At 40.0% G+C, this 22,940-nt stretch overlaps 2 protein-coding genes across 2 annotated transcripts in view; one reads left to right on the forward strand and one right to left on the reverse strand.

Moving 5' to 3' along the window:
• LOC308672171 (serine/threonine-protein kinase PAK 2-like) lies at positions 1-897 on the forward strand (the record flags this gene model as incomplete). Its single annotated transcript, XM_081334862.1, has 1 exon — positions 1-897. One exon carries the CDS (start codon positions 1-3, stop codon positions 895-897), a length of 897 nt encoding a protein of 298 aa, XP_081190988.1.
• Positions 898-1,020: 123 nt separating this feature from the next.
• Positions 1,021-22,940, reverse strand: part of LOC308672172 (cadherin-2-like) — a gene marked incomplete at both ends in the record, with an annotated part of 29,521 nt that continues 7,601 nt past the window's right edge. Inside the window, 9 exon segments of the mRNA XM_081334863.1 lie at positions 1,021-1,031; positions 6,765-6,960; positions 9,948-10,087; positions 12,323-12,547; positions 12,888-13,121; positions 15,267-15,409; positions 15,981-16,216; positions 20,552-20,737; positions 22,043-22,180. Coding sequence (XP_081190989.1) covers positions 1,021-1,031; positions 6,765-6,960; positions 9,948-10,087; positions 12,323-12,547; positions 12,888-13,121; positions 15,267-15,409; positions 15,981-16,216; positions 20,552-20,737; positions 22,043-22,180 — 1,509 coding nt within the window.

Genomic DNA, 22,940 nt, shown 5'->3' on the forward strand with positions numbered 1-22,940 from the left:
ATGTCGGAGAAAGAGGTAGCAGAAAAATTGCAAACTATTGTGAGTGTCGGAGATCCCAAGAAAAAATATACCAGATATGGGAAAATAGGACAGGGGGCTTCTGCTACGGTTTTCATTGCAAAAGATGTTGAAACAGGACAGGAGGTTGCTATAAAACAAATAAATCTACGGAAACAATCCAGAAAGGAGCTGGTTATTAATGAGATCTTGGTAATGAAAGAGCTGAAGAACCCAAACATAGTCAACTTTCTGGACAGTTACCTGGTTGGAGATGAACTGTTAGTTGTAATGGAGTATCTGGCCGGTGGATCCCTTGCCGATGTAGTTACAGAGATTTGTATGGATGAGGCGCAGATTGCTGCTGTCTGCAGAGAGTGTTTGCAAGCCCTGGAATTCCTACATGCCAACCATGTGATTCACAGAGACATTAAAAGTGACAATGTGCTTTTGGGAATGGAGGGTTCCGTTAAGCTGTCTGACTTTGGTTTTTGTGCTCTGATTACTCCAGAGCAAAGCAAACGTAACACAATGGTTGGAACACCGTGTTGGATGGCTCCTGAAGTTTTGACACAGAAAGCTTATGGCCCTAAAGTGGATATCTGGTCTCTAGGTATTGTGGCCATTGAAATGGTTGATGGCGAACCTCCCTATATCAATGGAAACCCTTGGAGGGTATTATGTTTAATAGCAGCTAATGGCACCCCGGCCCTGCAAAGCCCAGAGAAACAGTCTCCAGTATTCCGTGACTTTTTACACAGCTGTCTGGAAATGGATGTAGAGAAAAGAGGGTCAGCCAAAGAACTGTTACAGCATCCTTTCTTGAAACTTGCAAAACCTTTGTCAAGTTTGACACCATTGATTCTAGCAGCCAAAGAAGTGATGAAGAGTAATCGCTAGCATTGCTGTTGTGGTCTTTTATCATTCCTGCTTTTGTTTGTTTGTTGGCTTTGTTCCTTCCTAATATACAAGTTGGTGATCTTTTTAGGGATGTTGAAAGTCTGCAGTAGGGCAGGGGGATAATCACCTCAGCTCTAAGGTACAAGAGAAGAAAAATGGTGATAATAGTGAACTTTTCTGCAAGTCTTGAAGTTGCAAACTGAATCACTGGCCTTTTCAACACTTGTACAAATAAATATATTTTGCTGTGCCTATGAGTTGTTTGCCTTTGGGTGCACATTCCCATCTATGTTCTGGTTTGAGCACTTGCAACTGGTTCAAACTTTTAGAGGGAGGTAGTATTTTAATCTGCTGACCTTTTTCACCTTAGGTTTTATTTTTTTTTAGACTGATTGAAACTATGGGAACTTTTGAGTTATTTAAAACAGATAAAAATATGCAAGTTCTTAAGGACTCTTTAAATGCATCTTTTATCCTTAAGAAGTACTTGGCGAGAATGGAAAAGACCAAGAATAGAGAAATGATGTAGCTGTGGAACAGCAAATTAGAAACCAGAACAGGAATCACAATGAAAAGAAAGAATTTATTTTTTAAGAAAAGCATCAGGGAGATCATTGGGAAGAGAAAAATCATTTTAAATTTGGATCTTTAAATTTCTGCTGTTTTGCTTGTTAGCAGATTACTTTGGGGATGAGGCTATGGGAATATGTGGTGTCATGGTATGGTACTGTAACTACTATGGTTTGGAATAATTACAATTGTTTGGAGGGGGGGGAGAAGCTGTGTAAGCTACCACAGAGACTCTTCACAAGTTGTGTCCTGAAAACAGCTAAAGGGATCATAATGTCTATTGTGTGGCTGATATGTTGAACCTCCCACAAGCCTTCAGTTATAATAGGACATTAAATCCAAACCCATTAGATGAGCTGGTTATTGCTGCTATCACCAATCTTGCAACTATGGCTCGGCTAGTAAATTACCAATTCAGTGAGTCTATTTACAGATAACTATGGAGACATTGTAGGGTTTCATGTATTTGGAATGTTAATTATAACTTCTACCTCTAGCTATAATAATCAAGGGAGATACAGCATTTTTTGTTGAGTTTACTATAAAGATCCAGCTTGGAAACATTCTGAGCATTTATGTTCTAGGCAAAGAAGACGACTTTCAGCCATTATTGAAGGAACTTTTTTTTTCAGCTAGTTGCTCACAGTGCTTGATCATATGGACTTTCATATGTACTATAAGAATTGTTGGAATTTGAATTCCATAATCTTGTGTGTAAAATTTTTTTATGGTTTTAAAGCATGGTGGATTAAGTATATATTTTATATAGTAAATATATGTAATCTTAGTAGAACTGTTTGATGTTATTCTCTTTGCTGTTTTGCATATAGAAAAACACGCACACAGTTTAGGGAAAAAAATTATTCCCCTTCCATTTTTATAAAATGTTGATAAGAGGATTTTCATGGCAACCGTACAAATTTCACCTGTACTTTGTTGCTGAGGTTACAGTGTTATTACTGTTATGCAATTAAAAGCAAAAAATGAGTAACTTGTGTGAATATGTATTCAATACAGTCAGCTATGTTTGCACTAAGAACGAATGCAGGCAATTTAGCCCACCAGAATGGGGGATTTACCAACTTGGAAACACTACTTTTATAGAGTCTCCTGTTCGTGTTACATTTTTTATATATTGCAATTATTAGTCCTAGTAATATTACAGAACTAAGAGAAAATGGAAAATAATTTTGATGAGCTCAAGTACATAATTCTGGGTGAGCATTTTTATATTTAGACTAAACTATGTGAATGAATGAAAACAGTTCACCTAAATTGCACAAGTATTAAGGAAATTGTACAATTCTGGTTTTTTTAAAGTTAGTGTCAACTGTCTAGTTGACGAATCCAGAAAAAGGAACTCTTGGGATATTATTTTACCAAGATTATAAAACTTTACCAAATAAAACACATTGGCACAGAAGGGAAACGAGCTCTGGCTTTTCCATGCAAAAGCAAGCGTAGTTCCCCCTTTTTCTTCCAGGCCATCCACAGTCCAAAATGTCCACCAATCTCTTCTGTTCATTTTGTTATGGGAAACAGCCAGACACGCCAGGAGATCTGCTCGGTGCATCTTTGAGTTGACAGCAATGTCTCAAGGAAGCCAATGGATGCTTGAAAGCCATTCTCCCACCTTTGCATTCCACCCACCCCCCTCCCTGTTACTGTCAAGCTGCGAGTGAAGGAAAAATGTAGGTGAAAGTGAGAATCAGTCTTGACAGGCAACATCTCTTCTTAATTTAAATTTAATTCTCATCATATAGCAGCCTGTACAATTTCCTTTTCTGTTAGTCTTTAATGGGTTTATACCACTGTATGTTAAAATGAATGACCTTCTGAAAAGGGAAAAAATGTTCATTGTCTTATCAATTTTACGAACCCATAAAATTCTATTTCATAGAACGCATAGTTCTATTTCATCCTTAAGAGTAGGTGGTAATATTGCAGTCTTGCTACAGTCATTCACACAATGTTCAGCAGATTTATTGGCACAAATGCCTACAATTGCAGGACTACTTTTTTGGAATCCAAGGGATGGTGTAGATTTCCCATTTTAAGAATTTATGGAAAACAGAAAAAAATGTGTCAGGTTTAGGACAAAACACGAATGACTGGAAACTTTTGCATTGATGTTATTCTGATAGAATTAGCTACTGTCATCTTAAAATAATTTCAGTTGTCTCTGTAACTGATTCAATAGTCATACTATACTTACCATTATAAAGTTTTTCCTAACAGTCCAGTGTTAAAACATCTGCTTTTCCTCCTCCCTAATAAGAGTCATTTTGTTTAGGTTTGAATGATTGGGGTGGACAGCATCATGTTTAGGAGCAATAGTGCTTCTTTTAAACCCGATTTGGGGATACTCTGTCCTAGAGCAGGTCTCTGTGAAGTATTGTAAATATAACATCTCTGAAGTCTTGGAAACTATGTCTTTTTCTCCTCAAATATTAAAAATGTTTACTGTCATATTAAATTCAGTCAACTTGATGCAGCAAACCATATGAGAACCACATACAAGCTTAGGAGAAAAGCAGGGATTTATAATAAAATAAGTTCAGATCCAATTCTGAACTGAGCTTTGGAAAGAACTTGAATTTCCACCAAATCCTTTTAAGAATGTTAGGTTTGCCCTGAAGAGTGAACACTGGAAAAAATAGGTACACAAATCAGGGTAGGTGAAGAGCCCTTTGGCCATTCCAAAGACAGAAGATTTTCCTCTCTTTAATGGGCAGCATATAGTAAGTTCTTAGGACCAGCCAGTGTATTCTAACTCAGACATGTCAAACACAATGCCCGGGGGCCAGATCCAGCCCACGAAGTGGTTTCATGTGGCCCGCGAAGCCATCCTGGAAACAGTGAGGAAACGGCCCCCACTGCCTTGGCCCTGGCCCAGAGACCCTCCTCCTGCCAGAGACCCTCAGATCTGTCCCACTCCTGCCCAGGCCCCCATAGGCACCCTTGATGCCAACGATGTAGAGCTGGCCATGCCCACCCAGTAGGCCATACACACTCTAGCCACGCCCACCCAGTAGGCCATGCCCACCCAGGCCACGCCCACCCAGCCCCCTGAGGGCAACCGCAATGCTGATGCAGCCCTCAATGAAATTGAGTTTGACACCCCTGTTCTAACTGAATTTCCCTGGAGCAGTTTCAGCTTTGTTTTGCAACACTGGGCAGGTATCTGCAGAAGTTGTTGCATGCCACATTTAAAGTTTGCTGCATAGTTCCTGGGTCCAGCGATGGGGCAAAGTTGAATGCTTCTCTTCTCTCCTTTGCAAAATAAAGAATACTAATATAAAGTAGACCATTTTTGTTATTACTGCCTGGAAAGATTAAAAGACACTTTGCAATTTGCCATTAGCTCCCACGGGACTTTTTCCAGATGAATAGAGCAATGAAACTAACATGCAAGTCCAGTTCTGTGGTTCCAGGCAAAGGATTAAGCTGGCAATTGCCCCCTCTCTTTCACAAGCTTCCATAATGCAAACACATTTGCTGCCAGAAGCTGATCAAGAAGAGCCAGGGAGTTACCCATCCTGCCTACTTCCTTCCTTTTCACACTATGTGAATCCAACCTGTTGAATTTTTGTCCTGATTTTGCATAGTTTAACTCCTATTACAGTGTTGCATATATTTGGGCTGGTCAAGTGAGCATGGGAAGGATTTCACATACTCATTTTGATGCACTAATAATATTAATCCACTGAAGTAGTAATACAATCTCAGTCATCTTGTTCTGGTCCAAGAATTTCACCTCTAGTGGCACAATACGAATGCCCCTGGCCGCCACCCCCCCCCCCCCCCGTTCCAAAAACCAACAAAATAGAACTGGAGTCCTATTCCATTATCCCTAGCTGGAGTATTCCAGCAACTGGCCTGCTTTGAACACTCTAATTTTTTCAAAGTAAATGCTTTGGACCCCCGGGACACTCAGTTAAGAGCATCGGGGGAGTGCCGAGAGGCAGGGGCTGGGACAGGTGGCAGCTCAATCCCAAGATCCAACCACGAGCTTTTTAACTAAAGCAACGTGAGAGACAATATCAAATCCGCGCTTGGAGCTGTCCATGGTTCTCCTGCGTCTTTTTCTCATGAATTCAATCTGTTTTTATGGTGCAGACTTATCTGCTCTGCAGTGTCTTGATCTGGCACTATTAACTTCTCCTGCTCAGTTGAAATCACTATTAAATGGATGCCTCCAGCTGCTAAAGGTTGCTGCTGATGACAGACTTTGATTTAGGTATCATTTCAGCAATTAAGAGGTATGTAGTGAAATGGTTGTGGTAAATGGTTAAAAAAAGCAAGCTATACAGATTGCCATTCACACAGCAACTTAGAATTTGTTAGATTTTAGAGACAGAAATACAAATGAAGTATTAACTATTTCAAATAGTAGTTTCTATTAGTGGTTCTTGCCATTACTGTTACAATTTCAATGTGTACACCATTCAAGTAGAAAAAAACCCAATCCATTCACAAGATCCAAAATTACTCTTTTATTCAGAACATTGGGGGTCAGGGCTGTTGGTACAAAATTATCTAATGCATTTGTGTTTTTTGCCCACCCTAAACAAATAAAACAGAAAAGAAAAATCAGCATCACTTGTTTGCAACCTGTCCGTAACACTTTACCCATAACAAAAGATATAAATAAGCAAAAACATGCATCCATAATCCAAAATATGTATGCATATGTCTGGAAGTTTCAGCACTTCCGAAAGACTATGCTAATAAAACAGTTACACATACCATTTTTACAGTGAAGTGGGAAAAAAGTACAGGGAAACGCTTTAAAAATGTGTATATGGATTAAGACCAAAATGTGTCACACATCCTATCATAAGAAAACAAAATCAGTTCCTTGTACAAACTGGTGATATAAAAACGCCCTTTATTTTCAACCAGCTGCATAAGATTTAGAATTTTAGTGAAAAATCCTAGCATCTAAAACTATAAGTATTCTACTTTTTTATGGCCTTCCTTCTCCCACGATAACAAAATTTTCTCAAGGGCTTCTTTCCAATTTTGTTTTAGTAAACGCAATGCAATGTAACAAAAGCATTTTGATGCATATTGGTCACTGCACTTTCTCCCCACCCCAAGGTGGCTTTTCTTCACTTTTTCTTTAATCAGCACCATTTAAAATCTTATCCATAACATTAATTCCACTCTGGAAACGGTACGAAAATGTAAAATTCAGGTGTAACTGCTAGTAGATTACAAAGCTTCTCTATGCTTGTGCAAAGGTTCGAACTTGTCCAAATGCAACGCTGGGTACCAGGACATTCAGTCCTCACCTCCCACGTACATAACGGCCAGGTTCTTGAAAGGTGGACCCCAGTCATATAAATAACCAAAGTCTTGGTCACCACCACTACTTGAAGAGTTGAGGGTGCTCAAAGATCCGGCAGTGGAACTACTTCCCTCATAGTTATAGATCAGAAGGGTATCATATGGAGGAACGGTGGGGTCGTTGTCTACAGCTTTAAGTGCCTGTAAACAGTTAGGAGGGGAAAACTATGAGAAAGAAAATAAAGACGACTACCCCAATCATTTCTCACAGGCATTATGTTGATCCAGACTTGTGTGATTATGAGAAAATGTCTGGATCATCAGCATGTTCAAGAATAGTAGGAAGAGCTATAATCGCTTGCTTATCCTTCCTGCCTCTTGCTCTAGATAATTTGTAATCATTAAAGAGATTGAAAAACTATGTTTAGCAATGAGAATAAATACATGCTATGTCATGTGTTAAAACATTCACTCTACTTCAACAGTTTTAGCTGCTGAACACATGAAAACATTCATGGTGAGTTAATGGTAACTTTATTGTGTGTCTCTTGAATCTTTCAAATTGGAAACTAAACAAGAATAAACAAGGAAGAACTAGGTTTACAAATTAGATGCAGATCAGAAGGTGGCCTCATCTGTCCATACATCAAAATACCCATCAATTCCTTTCAAATATTTTTAAAAAGTTAAATTACAATTTTTCGAGCAGAACTGAGAAGCTTTTTTCAAACAAAGATTTTCACTCCTAAGATATTGACTATAAAAATTCAGCAAAAATCCCAGGAATATTCTAACTTTATATTGCAATGAAAGCCCTAAGTGCAATCTGTCATTTAAATTCTGTGCTTTATGAGGCTTGCTTGCTTGTGCACTGAGATCTACAATAACAGTGTAAAGCCTCTGGAAACAAACTGCAATTTTTTAAAAAACAGCAAAAAGTGCTATTGTATTTCAACACTCTTAGTTCAACATCCACTGCTGGCCTTGGATGATGTACAATTTCTTGTCCTATTTAGTTTATAGGATTAAACAATAATAAAAAGTTTCAGCATTCCAGAAAATGCATTACATGTGTGAACTGTCTGTTGGAAAAAGAGTCCTAAAAGCAGTTTTACAATGGCATAGCTAAAGGCTCAAAATTGGCATTACAAGGTTAAAATTTGTGCATTTCATGTTTCAAAAAGATTAATCTGCTTTGAAAATTTAAACACCAGAACACTGAAAAAAGAATTAATATTTAATATTTCAAAGATCTTGCCTAAAAAGATAAGTCAATTTTGAGGAGCTATAATCTTTTAACTTATAAAATAATAAGTTTCCAAAATAACTGATTTGACCTGCCAATAGCTATTGCTGCAAAAATTGCTGTTCCTCAGATTGTTACAAAAAAAATTGCTAAGATGACATAACTTCCTGATACAATTTCCCATTTATTGATTGAGAAACAAGAGATCACAGATCCCAAAACCTAGCAAATAAAAAATCAGCAGGTATTGAACCATATACTAAAAGGCATGGCATTCATAAAAACCTATGATATGAAAATGATGGCATTCATGATGAAATAATCATGAGAATGACTCAAATAAGGCCTTATAGTGCAGGAATGTAATTAAATCTATAAGCTGCAGCATTTGTCTGACATGAAATATTTGCCACTTGTCCCATTTACTCCTCCTGCACCACAGATGCTTATTCGCTATCTTGTTGCCCATAAACAATATAGCAAGATGTATTTTAGCGAAACCCATACTGGATTGGTTGTCACTTGGGGCACTGGATGCCATACCAAAAAAACTTTGATTGACAATTAGAAAATCTGTGCATTGACAAAATTTCCATATGTCAGTTGCACAAACCCACACAGCTTAGATATACTATATACTATGCTGATATACATCCTCTGTTCTTGGGAACAAATCAATACCAGCTAAGAACTGGCAGCTGTAACCTCACATTGTTGTGAACAGATAATATATATTTTCTTTCAGAAAAGGACTAAGAGAAAGTAGCTGGCCCAAGGTCACCCAGCTAACTTTGTGCCTAGGCAAAACTAGAACTTGTGATATCCACGTTTCTAGACTAATGCCTTAACCACTACACCAAACTGGCTGTCAGTATTGTGTAGTGTAGTGTAGCACAGCATAGTATAGCATAGTGTAGCACAGCACAGCATACAGCATACAGCATAATATAGTGTATAGTAATTATATGGTATAGTACACCATACTATGGTAGTATACTGTATTGTAGTGTGTAGTATAGTGTATAGTATATAGTGCTTAGCATGTAGTATAGTAGTGTATGGTGTAGTGTAATACACAGTATAATTTATAATATAGCATAGTATAATATAGGGATGCGGTGGCTCAGTGGGTTAGGACGCTGAGCTTGTCGATCAGAAGGTCAGCAGTTTGGCGGGTCGAATCCCGAGTGCCGCATAACAGAGTGAGTGCCTGTTACGCGTCCCAGCTTCTGCCAACCTAGCAGTTCGAAAGCACGTAAAAATGCAAGTAGAAAAATAGGGACCACTCCGGTGGGAAGGTAACAGCGTTCCGTGCGCCTTTGGCGTCTAGTCATGCCGGCCACATGACCACGGAGACGTCCTCGGACAAACGCTGGCTCTTTGGCTTTGAAACGGAGATGAGCACCGGCCCCTAGAGTCGGAAACGACTAGCACGCATGTGCGGGGGAACCTTTACCTTTACCTTTTATAGTATAATATACAGTACAATATATAGTATTGTATATAGAACAGACGTGTCAAACTCATGAAATCATGTGATGTCACTCAACGTATCGGGACAGTTTTGCCATTGCCGGCAATGGGGTGGGTGTGGCTTCCACATGATGCATTCAGCCCACGGGCTGGCAGTTTGACACCCCCTGATAGAGTATAAAGTATGTAACAGAGTATATAGTATAGCGTAGTATAGAATAAAGCATGGACTATATAGTGCATATTATGTAGCATAGTATAGTATACAATTTAGTGTAGTATATAGTAAAGTACATATTCTATGGTCTATATTAACTTTATAGTATAGCAATATTGGTTAATATTGGTATAGTATTAGTACAGTAGAGTATATATGTAGCATAGAATGCATAGTATATCGTATAGTATATATAGTATCAGTATTAGTGTAGTACAAGTACAAATATTTTATTATGAAAGCATTTCTTACTTGATCATCTTCTCCACCACCTTCTTCATTGCATTTGACAATAGTGCCAGTCACAACTCCTTTTGAAGCATTGGGTAACTTCTTGGCCTGGCGTTCTTTATCATGGCGCTTCATCCAAACCACAAACAATGGAAGTAGAACTAGATGAAGTGCGGGAAAAAGGGAGAGCTTTATTGCTTTCTTCTTATATTGTAATTTTTAAAAATACAAGAAATGAACACATTCAGTACTTCTCTGTTCTGGAATTTATCCGCTGCCTCTTAACAATCTGAAGGAAAAGAAAGCAGTAAATTCCTTGCTGGTACATTCCATTACGCTATATACATAGGATGTACAGGAGCTGGAGAATTCAGAACATGAACCATCAGAAAGATAACATAAAAGACAAAATTGTAAGAAACTGCCCGGGGAGGGGGATAATCCACTGATTAGAATTCCTTCAGAAGAAAAGCCACAGCATGCAAGGAATCAATTCAGGAGCAAGAGCAGATATACAGGGCAACCATCTACTTGCCATCTCTGCTTACCGGCTAGCCTGGAAATAGTCTAAGGCAGGGGTGTCAAACTCAATTTCATTGAGGGCCGCATCAGCATTGCGGTTACCCTCAGGGGGCCGGGTGGGCATGGCCAGGGTGGGCGTGGCCTACTGGGTGGGCGTGGCCAGAGTGCGTATGGCCTACTGGGTGGGCGTGGCCAGCTCTACATGGTTCGCATCAAGGGTGCCTATGGGGGCCTGGGCAGGAGTGGGACAGATCTGAGGGTCTCTGGCAGAAGGAGGGTCTCTGGGCCAAGGCAGTGGGGGCCGTTCCCTCACTTTTCCCAGGATGGCTTCGCGGGCCACATGAAACCACTTCGCGGGCTGGATCTGGCCCCCGGGCCTTGTGTTTGACATGTCTGGTCTAAGGAATGAGAATCTAAGAGCTCTGACTACTAGTACAGGTAGTCCTCAACTTACAGCAGTTTATTTAGTGACCATTTGAAGTTACAACGGCACTGGAAAAAGATAACTGTTTTTCACACTTACAACTGTTGCAGCATCCCCATGATCACATGATCAATATGCAGACGCTCGGCAACGTTTTTATATTTATGAGGGTTGCAGTGCCCCGAGGTCATGTGATTGCCTTTTGCAACCTATTGACAAGAAAAGTCAGTGGGGAAGCCAGATTCATTTAACAGCCGCGTTACTAACTTAACAACTGCAATGATTCACTTAACAGCTGTGGTGAGAAAGGTGGTAAAATGGGGCAAAATTCATTAAATATCTCACTTAGCAACAGAAATTTTGGGGTCAATTGTGGTTGTAAGTTGAGGACTACCTGTACTCATTAGAAGAAAGGTTAGGATTATAGCACGAGAATTGTAGCCAACTTGTACTTTCAAATGGGACGGTTCTATTTAGGCCTTCCAGGTCAGGCAGCCAAGCTCTTTGGCTTTTGCAGCCTCAAAGGAGCAAGCTTGCCTCTCTGGGGAAAGCAGAGATTTTGGATAACTACTATTCTCAGAGCTGTGAACTATACTAAATTATAATTAGATAAATTAGTGCACTTGCAAATGGCTATAGTACACACAAGCATAGAGGCAACAGAGTAACTTCTGAAGCTCTCATGCAAACCTTGAACAGGCAGGCCAATTCTAGTGCTTCTCGGGAAATGTTCTGTCATGAATGCTTAATACAACTCACCTCAAACATAAATTTGATATATATATAATCTCCCCTTCACAAAGGTGTTCAAAAGCCATCTACTATGCTTGCTCTAAAATCTCAAAGACCTGAACTAACTATTCAAAAGAACGGAAAGCCGGAGGGAAAAAAAAGTGGACAGGAAAAAGAAAAAAGGAGGAATTTTTCAGAATGTGTCCTTACGAAAGAAGTCATATGCTTTAGCACAGGGGTAGGCAACCTTGGCTCTTTTATGACTGGTGGACTTCAACTCCCAGAATTCCTGAGCCAGCATGGCTCAGCATGGAAACCTCTCCCTTTCCCCTCAGCATGGCTGGCTCAGGAATTCTGGGAGTTGAAGTCCACCAGTCATAAAGCGGCCTAGGCCTAGGCCAGGGGTAGGCAACCTTGGCTCTTTTATGACTGGTGGACTTCAACTCCCAGAATTCCTGAGCCAGCATGGCTCAGCTTGGAAACCTCTCCCTTTCCCCTCAGCATGGCTGGCTCAGGAATTCTGGGAGTTGAAGTCCACCAGTCATAAAAGAACCAAGGTTGCCTACCCCTGCTTTAGCAAGAACACTGCCCATTACATATTCTTAAACTGATTTAATTGTTGGTGGCCCATCTACCTATAAAGACTCTGCTCTGTGGTAACATTATCAGCACATGTAAGGGCATATGCCATCACTGCTAAAATAGTTGGAGGACATACCAAGTAGTACGAGGATGCAAAGGAGAATTGCTATGATGGCACCCGAGCCCAGTCTTGTTCCACCTGCATCTATACAGTCTCCATTTACATCACAGGGGCAAACCTCCACCTTCAGAATGGAAGTGCTAGACCTAGGAGGATTTCCAGAATCTGTTATTATTATTGGAACATCATACATTCCAGCCTCAAGGAACCTGATCTGTAAAACCAGTTGGGCACGGTCACCTGAGGAAAGAAAAGAAAGTATAGACTGTATCACCTGAAGTAACCAGAAAGTGCCTGCTTTAGAATCCCTTCCTAAAATGGGTAGGTTAGTTACTGGTGAGTTTTCATCCATTTTCTCCTAAAGCATATGAAAAGCTGGTTACAGCTCTTAGAATCAGATCTTCTGATGCCATGAACACATTTCTGAGGTGGAAAAAAACAAACTCAAGTCCTAGTACTGCATTTAATTCAACTGAATGTTCTATTATCACAATCACTTTAAAATATTAGAAATAAAATTAATAGGGACTACTATTAGGTACAAAACACATAATATGTTATAAAAAGGAATGCATATTACCACTAATGGGAATAATGTTCCAATTTTTCTTAATCCTGGGAGGGGAATTTGGCAATTCGAACACAAATGGTCTGGTATTTGGATCAATATCATCATCTATTGCTGTGATATTTGTTGCACTATGCTGTAGTGTTTCACATGTTGTGGCTTCTTGAGACTCCAATTGGGGAGCATTATCATTGATGTCTAACAGGTAGATCTGAAGAGTACCAGTTCCACTCATTTGTGGCATTCCTTTAAGGACAGAAACATGATACAAGAAAATAAATTAAGCATACTTCCTATTAAAAATGGATTGTGATACTTACTAAACATATAAGAACATACTAATGGAGAAAAGTACAAATTAAATAATATCTTTTTCTGATTACTTTCTCTTTTACCACTTTGGGTGTTGAGGGAGATACGAAGTTCTGTCTCTTGCTCTTCTGACAACAGCCACTAAGTAGGACAAACAGTCAGAAGATGCATCCATGAACACCAACTAACAGTCAGAAGATGAAAAGTCTTTAATTTCACAACATAAAGACAGATTTAACTGTAACTTCAATTGGGAAAATGTGACCATCCTAGACCAAGCCAAGTCCAAAAACTCCAGGGAATTTCTAGTGACAAGTCAGCCATCAACAGACACATAGACATTAACAACATCTATAGACTATGCAAAAGATGCTATCACTTGGCCCAAAAAGGAACAAAAATCAGCCATTAGCACTCAGATCAGCATAGATTAAGTCCAACATTAGACCAACAATCAAATAAACAATACCCCAATCAAGAAACTGCCCAAGAAGCCAATAGCAAACAGCCCAACCAAAGAATCTCTAGTCTAGGACCATCCCTACTAACCTTGACAGGCAAGCCATTAGAATATAAACTGACAAAAAACTGCACTCGTTATTAGCACTGATGATGTTATCTAGTTTGGGTCATGAAATGTCTGCAAAAAAACAAGAAAGCTCAGAGAGTACCAAGGACCCCTCATATCAATCCATAAAGCTCCCTTCGTAACTACCATGACCTGGATGATTAAGAATCTTCATAAACAGCTATTAAATTGTAAACTGAGGTTTTGTTTCATCTGAAACTAGCAAGATTTATGTGGGTAAAGAACAAAATGGAGAAACTGGAAATTTTTTGAAGAAATGTCTAAAATGTGTGACTGATATGAAAGCACAGGGCTATCACTGCATTGGGCTCTAAGGCCCAGAGTAGCTTTTTGGAATGGGCATACAGCATTTTATGTCCATCCAAAGGACGAAGCTTTGATTTCAGAGGCATAGCAGACATCTTACTTGTTTCACCTCCCTCAGAGAGAGCTCCGCCCAGCTCTTTTTAAGGATCCCATCATCCCTGGATAGCATACAGCATTTAAGAATCCTTCGTTCTTAGTGTTTCATCTTAGTGTCAAGAATTTTTTCTCTTTCAGACCTAAACTTTTCTCAAATACAAAAAAAAAGCCTCATGGCAATTTGATAGTTGTTCCAATATCCCTAAAGTCTCTTGAGGTAAAACTAAACTGAATAAGGTTTCCTGAACTGCAGCTCCTTGTTGTTAAGCATAAAGTTATGATGGATATTAACAAAAGAAATGATACACTCCTAGATAAGCAATATAAAAACTGGAGATATAGACAATGGCAAAGGTGGTCAGAAACAAACTCAAATTTCTATAGGAAGATGTTACACAGGGAAATGATGCTTTGGGAGTGGGGCAGGAGAGAATTAGGCTGTTTACACCATTTGTAAACAAGTTACAAAACTTTCTAAGTGCTTCTGTTTGAAGTTCATATTCTGAGAACTGAAATGGAAAGAAGAGGAACTGAATCCTGGAGCAGCAATTCCTTCCTTGGCAAATACAGGGGAGGTTTCTCACAGGGGTGTCAAACTCAATTTCACCGAGGGCCGCATCAGCATTGCGGTTGCCCTCAGGGGGCCGGGTGGGCGTGGCCAGGGTGGGCGTGGCCTACTGGGTGGGCGTGGGTAGTGCGCGTATGGCCTACTGGGTGGGCATGGCCAGCTCTACAACGTTCGTTCACATCAAGGGTGCCTATGGGGGCCAGGGCAGGAGTGGGACAGATCTGAGGGTCTCTGGCTGAAGGAGGGTCTCTGGGCCAGGGCCAAGGCAGTGGGGGCCCTTCCCTCACTGTTTCCAGGATGGTTTCGCGGGCCACATGAGACCACTTTGCGGGCCGGATCCGGCCCCCGGGCCTTGTGTTTGACATGTCTGCTCTATAACAATACCTACAACCCAGAGAATTTCTCTTACACTTTATTATAACACCAGTCATTTAGATCAGTGTTTCATATCCCTGCTTTGCTAATGATATCTGTGGCACTCAAAGGTTCAGTTGACAGGCCTTTAAAATTAAACACATACCATTGTCAACGGCAAGGAAAGTAGCATTATACATATTATTTTTCACATGTGTTGATTCTCTGTCCAGAATACTAGTTGTTGTTATCTGACCATTAATTGGATCAATCTTCAACCAATTGGCGGGATCTGAGAGTTTTGAATATCTGCAAAAATTTAATATGAAATGCAATATTAACGTCAGATGCATTTGGTCAAATAAATCATCAGCAGGAAGATGCACACAAATTGTACATGACACTAGCTGGATAAGCTATTTAAATCATAAATAGATTTGTATTATTGATTATATTTATATATTTGCTATATATTAACACATAACACACATAACTACAGTCTACATAACACTTCCCAATATCCCTAGACATATACAATGACTTAAATCTCTACAGTATGTTTGAAAGCATTGCCAAGTAAATCTTATATAACCATTTGAAATACAAATTAAATCACCGTTGAAAAGTAAGCCCCAATGATTAAAAAGTGCATAACTTGCTATAGTCTTATTAAATTACTTGCAGAGTAGAAAGTGCTTCATCATCCTTAATTCAATCCTAAGCAAGTAGCATTTAAGAAGTAGTGCTTAATCATTTATCATTTTTTATATTTTAACATTTTATTGTATATCTCCCAGAGACCCTCTCTGAGGGAGATGGGTGGTTCAAAAATGTGAAACATAAACAAACAAGCCAGATGGAGAAGGCAGGTATGTGTTACCTTAGAGTAACCTGTTGCATGTAAAGATCTGGATCCTGTGCTGTGAATGATGTTAAAGCAGCCCCAGGCAGAGTCCCTTCCACCTCCCTTATAAGCTTTGTGGTTGGGACAAAAGTTGGGCTTTCATTCACATCAATAACCGTAATGGACACAGTGGCTGTTCCCTTGGCCAAGGGCACTTGGTTTTCTGCAGCTATGGTCAGTACAAACTTTCTGTTGCTCTCAAAATCAATAGGCTGGCAAAAGCAAAGTGAGATGTACGTTATTTTAGTCATAGGTTACATTTAAAAAAAATAAAGACTATCTATCAACATATCAGAGATGCTGAAATAGAAATATTTCTTGTAATATCATAAGAAACACTTATTAAAGATTCTTGAAGATTCTAGAGATCTGCAATTGAAAGGACCAAGCTAGATGTAACAGCCTTATGCTTACCATTGAATAATAACAGCCTCCTCATTTTCCAGTTGCTTCTTATCCTTTAGAACAGCAACCCCCAACCTTTGGGGCACCAGAGACCGGTTCCATGGAAAACAATTTTTTCACAGATCGAGGGAGGAATGGTTTCACATGCTACCTAGTTCCTGTGCATGCACAGATAAAGCTTCATTTGCTTGTACGGCCCGGTTCCTAACAGGCCACGTATAGGCCACGGACCAGGGGTTGGGGACTCCTGCTTTGGAGTTATTATGACTGGCTCTTCCAAAACCTCTTGCATCAAACAGATCTCTGGTAGCATCTGTTGTGTACTGGGTTCGTTGCGCAAGAATGAAGACAAGGCGAGTGAGTTCAGCAAAGATCATGGTTTATTGCCTGCAGGATCTGAACTAGAGCAGTGTTTTTCAACCACTGTTCCGCGGCACACTAGTGTGCCGCGAGATGTTGCCTGGTGTGCCGTGGGAAAAATTGAAAAGTAATTATAAAATACTTTCTTTGTGTTTATTTGATTCCTATTCAAGAGAATTACTTTATATATAGTCAATATAGGCACAGAGTTAAATTTTTTAACATTTTCTAATGGTGGAGTGCCTCGTGATTTTTTTCATGAAACAAGTGTGCCTTTGCCCAAAAAAGGTTGAAAAACACTGAACTAGAGAACAGGGCTGCAGATGCAGCAATTTATACCCTGGCCCCTAGGTGGCGGCCAATAGGTTTGAAGCAACCTATTGCCGCCCTAGGGGCAACCAATAGCAGCGCTGGAGATGGGTTGTCTGAGGAGCTGGGAGCCGTTAGCTAGCTTCCCTGCTCAGACAGCCTGCCAGCAATTACCATGTGGTATTCCCTTTACAAAGCAAGACCAATACATTACAGCATCCATTTTTAATGTAAAGAAATTCCATGCATAGTGCAGACCCAAGTTTAATCAGACTATTTCATTTTTATTTTGAAGAGTAGTTTTTGATCTACAGCACAAAAACCTAACTGTGCCTCCATTGCCGCCGATCAAAGAATGCCGATTGGTGACACCCAGGGGGAGAGCGTTCTCTGTGGGTGTGCCAGACCTCTGGAACCGCTTACCGGTTGAGCTCCGGATGGCCCCCGACCTTCGCTCCTTCCGACCTTCGCTCCTTCCGGCGCGATCTCAAAACTTTCTTTTTCGAACAAGCTGGCCTGGTCTGACGGGATGGGGTTGGGTTTTTATAAATAGTTTTAATTTTAATATGTATTAATTTTATGGGCATAATGTTTAATGGCTTTTTAATTTTTGTATTCTATTTTTATTGTGTATTGCCCTGTTCACCGCCCTGAGTCCTCCGGGAGAAGGGCGGTATACAAATTAAATTATTAAATTAAATTATTAAATATTCCATTGGGTCTCATTTAATACAATTGGGCTATAAATATTTCAGTTGTTTTTTAAGCCTCTGTGTAGGCTGTTTGAAAACTGACTTTACAAGTAATAACATTATAAATGCATTATAAACGAAGACAACACCCTAATGATTATTTGTCTAGTCAGTTTAAAATAAGGATACTTTGTATATTTCATTCTGAAAAATCAGTATGGCTCAGTAAATCAGTAGACATTCTATGCAGCTGTAAAACATATACATAAGAAGAGGTAAACTGCCATGGTTGGTCAAGGAAATTCAGCTGGTGGGATCCAGAACAGCCTTTTCTACCATGGCCCCCGCCATCTGAAACATCCTGACCTCTCCCCCCAGGTGAGATCTGAGTCGCTTCAAATAGATTACATTCGTGATCCTCTCATTTTGTCTTCTTCATAGAGATTTAGTTTAATTTTAGCTTTTTTGTTTTGTTTTCCATTTCAGATCATTTTAGTTTGTAATCTTGTTGGGTCATTTATGCATGAATATAAAGTACATCACCATGTACTTCTTATGGAAAACTGTGATTCTTTTTAAAAAGACAATAAAATAATCTAGAAATAAGGAAAGTGACTCTTATACTCTCTCAGAAAATATAAGGAACCTACTACAGTACTGAAAATTTGGTTTCTCTTTGAGTGCTTGGGGCTATTTCATGCAGGGAAGTGAAGCATATGTACTGAAAGCCGTTGAAATACCTATAATATCTGTTATTTTTAATTTACCAAACTAGAAAGTTGGATTGAACAACAGTTACATGTCACGAAGAACAACAACATAAAGGATTGTAAAAGTTCATTTCATTTGCTATCATTTACAGATAAAGATAAATTATATCAACAGGACAAATATAGTTGTAGCCTTGTGTATGCATGCTGTTTTCAGCTTCAGGGTGGGATCTATAAAACTGCAAACTAAATTAATGAATGTAAAAACTTCCAGCTAAGGTACTGAATATTTGTAATGTGGCAATAATCATAAATGTATTATTTGTTTAAATGTAGGTATGGCACACCAGATTTAAATTGATAAAACTGATTTTAAAAAGATAATGAGGCATCATGAGACCACTTTGAACCCCATGTCTTAAGCTCTATTTTCATTTCAATTGCAATCTTGATAGGGGGAAAAGCCAGGAAGAAAGAGAATACGGGTATTTTATATTGAGGAGATAATAGATCCAATTCTCCATGTCATCACTACTTTTCTCTTAAACTATGTTTCTATATGCAGGTTTATATTCATTAGGGGGCAAAAAAATTGATCTGCTGCTTGCTCATATAGTTTGATCTTCAGTAGCATTATTGGCTACACATAATGCATTTAACTTTAGCAACTGCAAAATATAGTCAAGTTGGAATCGTAAAGCAATAAATAGATTAAAAACCTACATCAAACCTACCTACTGTTCTGGGTATGGATATTCTGCCCATTTTAACTTCTTATAAATTAAATGTCACGATCTAATCGAAGGTTTTTAAAACGATGTTATTTGGAACTCTAGCCTACCATGAGAGACTAACATCTGTAGCTGGTGAATGAGGACATCCAACAACATGGGGTGATTTATGTCACATTATCTGCTTCCACCAGCCAATCAAGTGATGCAGCAGATGTGTTTCTCAAGGTTTGAATCGGGAAGAACAGGCGTCAACTCAATCCTAGCAAGACCAAGTGGCTCTGGTTCTTGGGACTCTCTATCTCTTAATCCAGATTAGGCTGCACTACTTCAAACAGAACCAATGCACAATTTGAGGGTTCCTCTGTTCAAGAAATAGGTTGCATCCTTTCCTGGAGCAAGGATTCTGCATACAATCATGCCCACCTTACTCAATTCCCAAATGGGTTCCTGCAATGTGCTTTACATGCAGCTGCTTCTGAAGAGCATCTGGAAGCTGTAGGGGGTTCAAAGGGACGGAGAGGGTGGGGATGGCAGTAGCTGGTTCCACCAGCGGCTGCTGGCGAAGGGCCGTGGCAGGCCAGCGGTGTGGGGGGGGCACTCCAGCAGTCACACGGAAGATCTGGGCCAACTCGCCCAGCACCAGGCTCAGCGCCCTTTCTTCTGCCCACCAAGGCCACACCATTACCGTACCTGCTCCGCCATCACGCTCTTGCCGCCACATTGCTTCTCCACCCCATGCACAGGCCCCACCCCACCCCCGCACGCTCGCGGCCTACTGGTGCTGATACTGGCAAAAATTAAGCCCTCCCCAAAAGTAAAATCTTCTACTTATTTCAGAGCCCCAAAGAAAGTAAGACAGGGTCTTACTTTCAGGGAAACATGTGTACTAAAATAGCTTTCTGAATTACACTGCCGAAGTAAACAAAATTGCAAATATTTAAATGTTCCATAGTACAAACATGTTAAATATGTTTTTAGTTTGAAAATGTCACTTAATCTATTTGGGAAAGAACAAAGAAGATCCAAGAACAAATTATTTAAACTACTTAGTATTTCCATTTTTAAAATCACTTCTACAGAACCTTCTACACTGATTTTGATATACTGTGGAGTAAGTTCCTTTAAACAATTTTACAAGATTCTTTTAAAAAAAACAAACCATCTAGACTAGCACCACAAATATACACAGGGAAGCTTTCAAAAGATAAATGGGGCCAATTAAAAAAATACCTATATTTTTAGAAATCTATTTTGCCTTTCTGATTTAACAACAGGAGCTAGTTGAATAGTCAACGCCGTTTCTGTTCATGCTTAACTTGACAAACTCTATCACATACCTTCACAACAGTCACCAACCCTTCATTGCTCTTTGGATCAGTAAGAATAGTAAACTGGCTGGTGGGATTGCCATTCGTGATTCTGTAGACTGCATTCCCAGCAGGAGTAAGAGGCTGATCTTTGTCTCTCACAGTTAAATTAGCTACTATAACATCCACTCTGTTTTCAGGAACTTCACCATAGAACTGAAAATATAAAGCACACATACTTATGTACAAGATGTCAGCTTAGTAGCCCTGAAGAATCATCATCCAGTTGTTTCTCTGTGGAAACAATGAAAATCATTTATGTTCCTAAATTATTATCGTTTTCATTCAGGATTGCTTTTCTCCAGAGCAAAAAATAAAGAAATGATAGCCAAATATGAGTGCTTACCTGGCACATATTTAGTTATTATTTTTTTTACTTCTGTGTCTTAAGTTACAATGTATGATATTCAAAAAAATTATAGCATAATAGTGGTTAATATTGTCTTATTAAAATCACAGGAAAATGGTGTGCAGGTTCTGAGGTTTTGCTTGATAAAAAAAATACAGGAAACCAGAAGTTGCCTTTAAGCTTTCTGTTTTTATTCAGCTGAACAAAGACGGGCTCCTCTAAAAGAGAGAAGCCCTGAATGACAAAAAAAAAAATCCTTGTATTTATTCTTTCTGATTACATAAGCAATCCACCCAGCAAAGCTGACACACATAAGATAAAGATTTCACCCAGTAAGTCTGGCACACTCTAGATAAGAAGGGAGAAAGCAGAAGTAGCTAAAAATGTTCCCTTTGGGGTATTTCCTAAAGACATCATACATTCCCGGGTGGGTTAGGACCGTGGTGGTGAACCTATGGCATGCGTGCCACAGGTGGCATGCAGAGCCCTCTCTGTGGGCACATGCACCGTCACCCCAGTCCTAGGCCTTCAGCTGGGTTTTATAAAACCTTTTTGCTTTAGGCCTCTGCCTCCGTGTGCAAAAAAAAAGGTTCAATCAATTTCAACTTCTGGTGGGGAAAAAAAAGATCTCGCAAAATTGGAACTGATTGATTGAACTTTTTAGTCCCACCCAGTCTGCTGTTACCACCCCAGTCATGCCCACCAATGGGCCACACCCATGCAATTAGCCACACCCATGCAATGGGCCATGCCCACCCGGCACCTGACAATACGTAAGTGGGTTTGGAGTTGCAGTTTGGCCATCACTGGGTTAGGATATTGGGTATTTTCCTTGCTGTCCTTTTATGACACTGCATCCATGACTCTGCAAGTGCCCAAAGACAGCAGGGCCATCTGCACACATTCACAATTGATACTTCCTAGACCTATGCTGTCTCCTAATTCCAGGTCAACAAATCCACTGACTGGCTCACACAGCTTGGCTTTGTCCACGTAGAGAGAGTTCTCATATGTCCAAAAACATATTCAATGCATTTAGTCTACTAAGCAAGCAAGCAAGGACTATTCACATTCTACCACCACCACCACCCCTTTTTTTCCTGCATACTTACAATCTTGGTAGTGAACTCTGGGGCATTGTCATTAATATCTGTCACTGTGATGACAGCAGTTGCTGTATTTGAAAGACCATTTTCTCTATTTCCTTCCATGTCGGTAGCTTGAATTATTAATGTATACTTTTGTATTTTCTGGAGGGGGAAAAAACCATACGGCACAAAACGACACCAAGAGTCACATTACTCATTCCTATTAATGTCACATAAACTAAGTTCTGGATTTGCAATAATCCAGACATGTCAAACACAAGGCCCGGGGGCCGGATCCGGCCCACAAAGTGGTTTCATGTGGCCCGCGAAGCCATCCTGGAAACAGTGAGGGAACGGCCCCCACTGCCTTGGCCCTGGCCCAGAGACCCTCCTTCTGCCAGAGACCCTCAGATCTGTCCCACTCCTGCCCAGGCCCCCATAGGCACCCTTGATGCGAACGATGTAGAGCTGGCCACGCCCATCCAGTAGGCTGTACGCACTCTAGCCATGCCCACCCAGTAGGCCACGCCCACCCGGCCTCATGAGGGTAACCGCAATGCTGATGCGGCCCTCAATGAAATTGAGTTTGACACCCCTGCAATAATCGAATACATGTTGAACAATACTAAATTCCAGGATATATTTTTTGTTTTGTTTTATTTAATAGCTTCTAAGGCAGGGGTGTCAAACGGCCGGCCCGCAGGCCAGATGCATCACCAGGAAACCATGCCCACCCCATTGCCGGCAATGGGGAAAAAGCTCCGAGTTTGACATGTCTGTTCTAAGGGGACAGAACTACATCCAAGACTAGCCTTTTTTAACAGCAAGCAAGAATCCATTGAGGAGCACTTTTTGAAAATATAGAGTATCATTGTAAAACACAAATGCTACGCAGTAGTCAAAACTAAAGGCTTTGTTAACA

This window comes from Vipera berus (genome assembly GCF_964194415.1).
Source record: "Vipera berus genome assembly, chromosome: 9".
NCBI lineage: Eukaryota > Metazoa > Chordata > Lepidosauria > Squamata > Viperidae > Vipera > Vipera berus.